This window comes from Leptonychotes weddellii, unplaced genomic scaffold (genome assembly GCF_054177405.1).
Source record: "Leptonychotes weddellii isolate Sample4059 unplaced genomic scaffold, ASM5417740v2 HiC_scaffold_15515, whole genome shotgun sequence".
Classification (NCBI taxonomy): Eukaryota; Metazoa; Chordata; class Mammalia; order Carnivora; family Phocidae; genus Leptonychotes; species Leptonychotes weddellii.
In genome coordinates this window covers 1-4,800 of record NW_027736906.1, presented here as the reverse complement: position 1 = coordinate 4,800, position 4,800 = coordinate 1, and the positions used below count along the sequence as shown (strand labels likewise).

General features: G+C 47.2%; 1 protein-coding gene across 1 annotated transcript; it reads right to left on the bottom strand.

Moving 5' to 3' along the window:
- Positions 1-2,490: 2,490 nt before the first annotated feature.
- On the bottom strand, positions 2,491-4,427 carry LOC102733916 (HAUS augmin-like complex subunit 4; the record flags this gene model as incomplete). Its single annotated transcript, XM_081809924.1, has 4 exons — positions 2,491-2,970; positions 3,095-3,163; positions 3,897-4,027; positions 4,168-4,427. Coding segments are annotated over 4 exons (644 nt in total), but the record flags the coding sequence as incomplete, so codon positions are not given.
- Between the last annotated feature and the right edge of the window lie 373 nt (positions 4,428-4,800).

Here is a 4,800-nt window from a genome sequence, read left to right as displayed (position 1 = left end):
TTTTTTTTTTTAAAGATTTTATTTATTTATTTGAGACAGAGAGAATGAGATACAGAGAGCATGAGAGGGAAGAGGGTCAGAGGGAGAAGCAGACTCCCTGCCGAGCAGGGAGCCCGATGTGGGACTCGATCCAGGGACTCCAGGATCATGACCTGAGCCGAAGGCAGTCGCTCAACCAACTGAGCCACCCAGGCGCCCTGTGTGAGGTTTTTTTGTTGTTGTTTTTAAGCCAATAAATGTATTTTTTTTATATAGTTGGGCACTACTGTTACAAGCAAATGTTCGGTTTCATTTGGGTTTTGGGAAACACAAGGAACAGCTAGCAGTCCAGCTGCATGTCATTTAGGGAGCCAGGGCCAGGAACCATTGCCTTGGAAGCCATTTTGCTTTCTCAGGTAGTTGGAAATCTAAACATTTCTCAGACCCCAGCTCTCCAGGGACTTGATTGAAGCCATGGGATATTCTTCTCAAATTTTGGTTATTTAAGATGAAGGCTTTCCTTGGTGCATGATTTACTCATTTCTAACCCTGTGCCTTCACCCACTACCCCTCCTTCCCTTGTCTTTGTCACTTTTTCCAAAATGCCATCCCAAACTTACCTCTAAAGCCTGAACCAAAGCTCTCTTCCCTAAGACTCTACCTTATAATTCCTGATTCACTTCTCATTTTTTTTTTTTTAAGATTTTATTTATTTATTTGACAGAAACACAGCAAGAGAGGGAACACAAGCAGGGGGAGTGGGAGAGGGAGAAGCAGGCTTCCCGCTGAGCAGGGAGCGCAATGCGGGGCCTGATCCCAGGGCCCTGGGACCATGACCTGAGCCAAAGGCAGACACTTAACGACTGAGCCACCCAGGCGCCCCACTTCTCTTGGTTTTCAACCATATTCATTTGCACTTCCTATTAACTTTATATTCTTAGACTGTTTTTATGTGTCTACTATTAAGTTGTAGACCTTGAAGACAGGGTCCATTTCTTTTTTATTATTATCCTTATTATTTCAAATATCAAAACCTAGTATGGTTTAAGATGAGTACCTAATTAAATGAGGAAATGCTGAATGCCATAATAAATATCAGGAAAAACTATTTTGAGATTTTTGATGTTCATCTCTAGATGCTACTAACTACAAAGGGAAAATGTATTCTATATAGGAGAGAGATTGGCAGTTACCACCTTAACCAAGCAATCCAACTCAGCATAATTAATTGTGAGACATTCTAACCTGATATGGTTCCAGGGTGCTATAATGTCAAGTACATAATACCATCTATTAAGTACTTTGCAACAATGTTTAACCTGAATCTAATAAAGCCTGTAGACCTACTTCCAGTTTAGAGGAAATGTAGGCTTATAGCGCTGTCCAATAGAACTTTGTTTTTTCAATAGCTTGTTTATTTTTTAAGATTTTATTTATTTATTTGACAGAGAGAGAGACACAGCGAGAGAGGGGACACAAGCAGAGGGAGTGGGAGAGGGAGAAGCAGGCTTCTTGCCAGAGAGCCCGATGCGGGGCTCGATCCCAGGACCCCACGATCATGACCTGAGCCAAAGGCAGACACTTAACTGACTGAGCCACCCAGGCACCCCAGAACTTTCTATAATGATGTAAGTGTTCTATATCTGCACCACCCAATACAGTAACCACCAACCTACTGAATTTTCATTTTCATTTCAGTCGTGCCCCATTTTCAATGTGGGCTCAGTCGTTAAGCGTCTGTGAATTTTGTGTGGGCCAACATTTCTCTCTGTCATTTCCTTGTAGATAAACGGCAGTAAGCACCATTTATAGAAAAAATCTAAATTATGTTAAAGACCTTAGTTTTTCCTATAAACCAATCCAAGACCATCATTATTTATTGTAGCAGAACACCTCAAGACAGTCTAGACAGTCTCCCTTGAAAGTAGTTTGAGAAGGTGAGTAGGCTCTTATAAGTAAGGGTGGAGATCTTCTGCTTCTGTTCTCAGTCCCTGACTTTGATGCCATCAGGGCCCTCCCTGCCTTGTTCTAAGCTAAGTGGACTATGAAACTTGGTTCCTTGGGGTGATCTCTTCCCACTCCCTCCTTTAGAGAAAAAAGTAACCCTCAAACCACACAGGGCGATCTCTTCCCACTCTGCTTTCAGAGAAAAAAGTAACCCTCAAACCTCACCAGCGGAAACTGGGAACACAAGTGGCTTGTGTCTTTCCCTGTAACAGGGCTGGATGCCCTGCTGTTTTATCCTAACTGCCCCACTAACAGCCGGGGTGACAGAATCATCCCCTACCCGCCGTGGCCTCCAGCCCTCCTCTGGATATTACAGTTCTTCAACAGCAAGGCCAGATTTAATCCATGTCTGCTCTCCAAGAATGAAGCCTCTAAGACTCCAGGTGGGCAGGCCGGCACTCCTACCTCCCACTCCTCGCGTAAGCATTACACATCTGTTCATCTGGATCCACTCAGTTCCCCTCCTTACCCATCTAGTCTTTGATGTTCTTTTTTCATCCGTGCCCAAAGGAAGCATCATCACTTTATTCAGGAGATAATCAAATATAATACAGGGCTGACACTGACAAATAGCTGCACAGAGAATTACATAAATCTGCTCCATTTCCCAGAAGAGACTCAGTCACTGTAAACAAGGAAGAAAAACCAGGACGGTGCCTAATCCACTGCAGGGTTTCAAGCAAGTGTCCCCACACTCCCGGAGTGAAAGTGGGCCTCAGGTGGAGGTGATCCTTTCAGCAGGAGGAGGGGGAGGCAGCGCCCATGCAGAAGTCCGTCGCCGGAACCCCACCAGGCAGCGCTCAGCGACAGGCCTTGTTAAACTCCTGGAGGGCCCAGCGCTTGTTCTCAGCTGCCTGCTTGAGTTCAGTGTACTCTTTTACCAGCCTGTCAAACTCCTCCCCAAGGACCTCATAGGTGCTCAGGACCTGTCGGGACTTCTCCATGTCCTGCTCTTGTAGGCGAATGGCCCCCTCCAAACGGTCCCTATGTGCCCGGGGAAGAGAAGATACAATGTAAGGATCTGGCTCCTCAGAAAGGAGACAAGAATGTGAACACATTAAAATGAGCGGGCTGGAGAGTGTGGGACCAGGCCCTTGGGAGTTCTCACCTAATGAGACGATGAACTTCCACCTTCTCAGCAGTATAAGTGTCAGACAAGATCTTTAGCTCCTCCATCCTGACAGAGGGGAAAAAAATGCTGAGGGTCCCTGATGGGAGCAGAGTTAGGAACAGGACATAGTACCTGCCCATGGTCAAGATGTGGGCTAAGCAGTGACAGGATAAGCAAGGTCACTCTGAATTCCTGAGTAACGTATCTCACAAGAGTGCACCTATTTCGGAAGGCTTTAAAATAAGACTCAAGGGGCACCTGGGTGGCTCAGTGGGTTGAGCATCCAACTCTTGATTTTGGCTCAGGGTCATGAGACCGGCCCCATGTTGCACTCAATGCGGAGTCTGCCTGTCCCTCTCCCTCTGCTCCTCCCCCCGACTCGCATGCTCTCTAAAATATTAAGTAAAATTAAAAAATTAAAAAATGAAATAAAATAAGACTCAAGAATGTTGAAAGGGGGCGTCTGGGTGGCACAGTCTGACTCTTGGTTTTGGCTCAGGTTGTGATCTCAGGGTTGTGGGATCGAACCCCGTGTCAGGCTCTGTGGTCAGCGCAGAGTCTGCTTGGGACTCTCTTTCTGCCCCTCCCCACAGTGCATGCTTGTGCTCTCAAAATAAATAAATCTTAAAAAGAAAAAGAAAAGAATGTTGAACACTTCTGGGTAATCCAAAGGCTAATAGTGCTGTGTGCCATTAACTGAAGACCCACAAGATGCTAGGCATGGCAGACAGGAAAGAGAGATAAGGGGGAGGGTGTGTGAGACCAAGTTCCCGAGACCCACAGGGGGCATATAGCTCACCTCAGCTTAAGGATCATGGCACTGCACTTGATCTCCAGGTACTGGGCATTGATGCGGTCCAGCTCAGACTGAGTCTTAAGCCGGTGCTCCTGAAGAAGCCTCTGCAGCAAGGCAAGGCAGCGCAGAAGTACCTGAGCCCCGGGGAGGCAGGAAGAGGGCAAAATCAGAAGTCAGTAGAAAAGAAGGTAGATCAAAACTCCTTGGCTTCCCCAAAAGTGCCCCTGGCACCAGGATAAAAGACACAAGAGGCTATCCCACTGCTCTGACAAACCTGGGAGTAAGTGGCACTCTTCTTCTCGAGCAGCACTGTCTGCTCCTTCTGCTGGCTCTTGGCACCCTGGCATTGCTGCTTCTCACCCACCAGGACCTCTGCCAGTTTCCACACCTTTGCTGCCTTCAAGGTTTCACTGTCGGAATCTGGGCAAAGAGACAGAGGACTAGGGGTGCCTGGGTGGCTCAGCCGGTTAAGCGTCTGCCTTTGGCTCAGGTCATGATCCCAGGGTCCTGGGATCGAGCCTCGCTTCGGGCTCCCTGCTCAGCGGGGAGCCTGCTTCTTCCACTCCCCCTGCTTATGTTCCCTCTCTCACTGTGTCTCTCTCTGTCAAATAAATAAATAAAATCTTAAAATAATAATAATAAAATAAAACAAAGAAGAGAGGACTGACAGGAAAACCCTAATTGCTACTGCCCTTCTAAGGCCATTTTTCAGTGTGCTATCCCACATCTAGCCCTACAAATTCTTCAGGTTTGCTTCTCGTGTCCTCTTAAAAAGACCCAGTTCTGGGGCGCCTGGGTGGCTCAGTCATTTAGCGGCTGCCTTCAGCTCAGGTCATGATCCCAGGGTCCTGGGATCGAGCCCCACATCGGGCTCCCTGCTCGGCGGGAAGCCTGCTTCTCCCTCTCC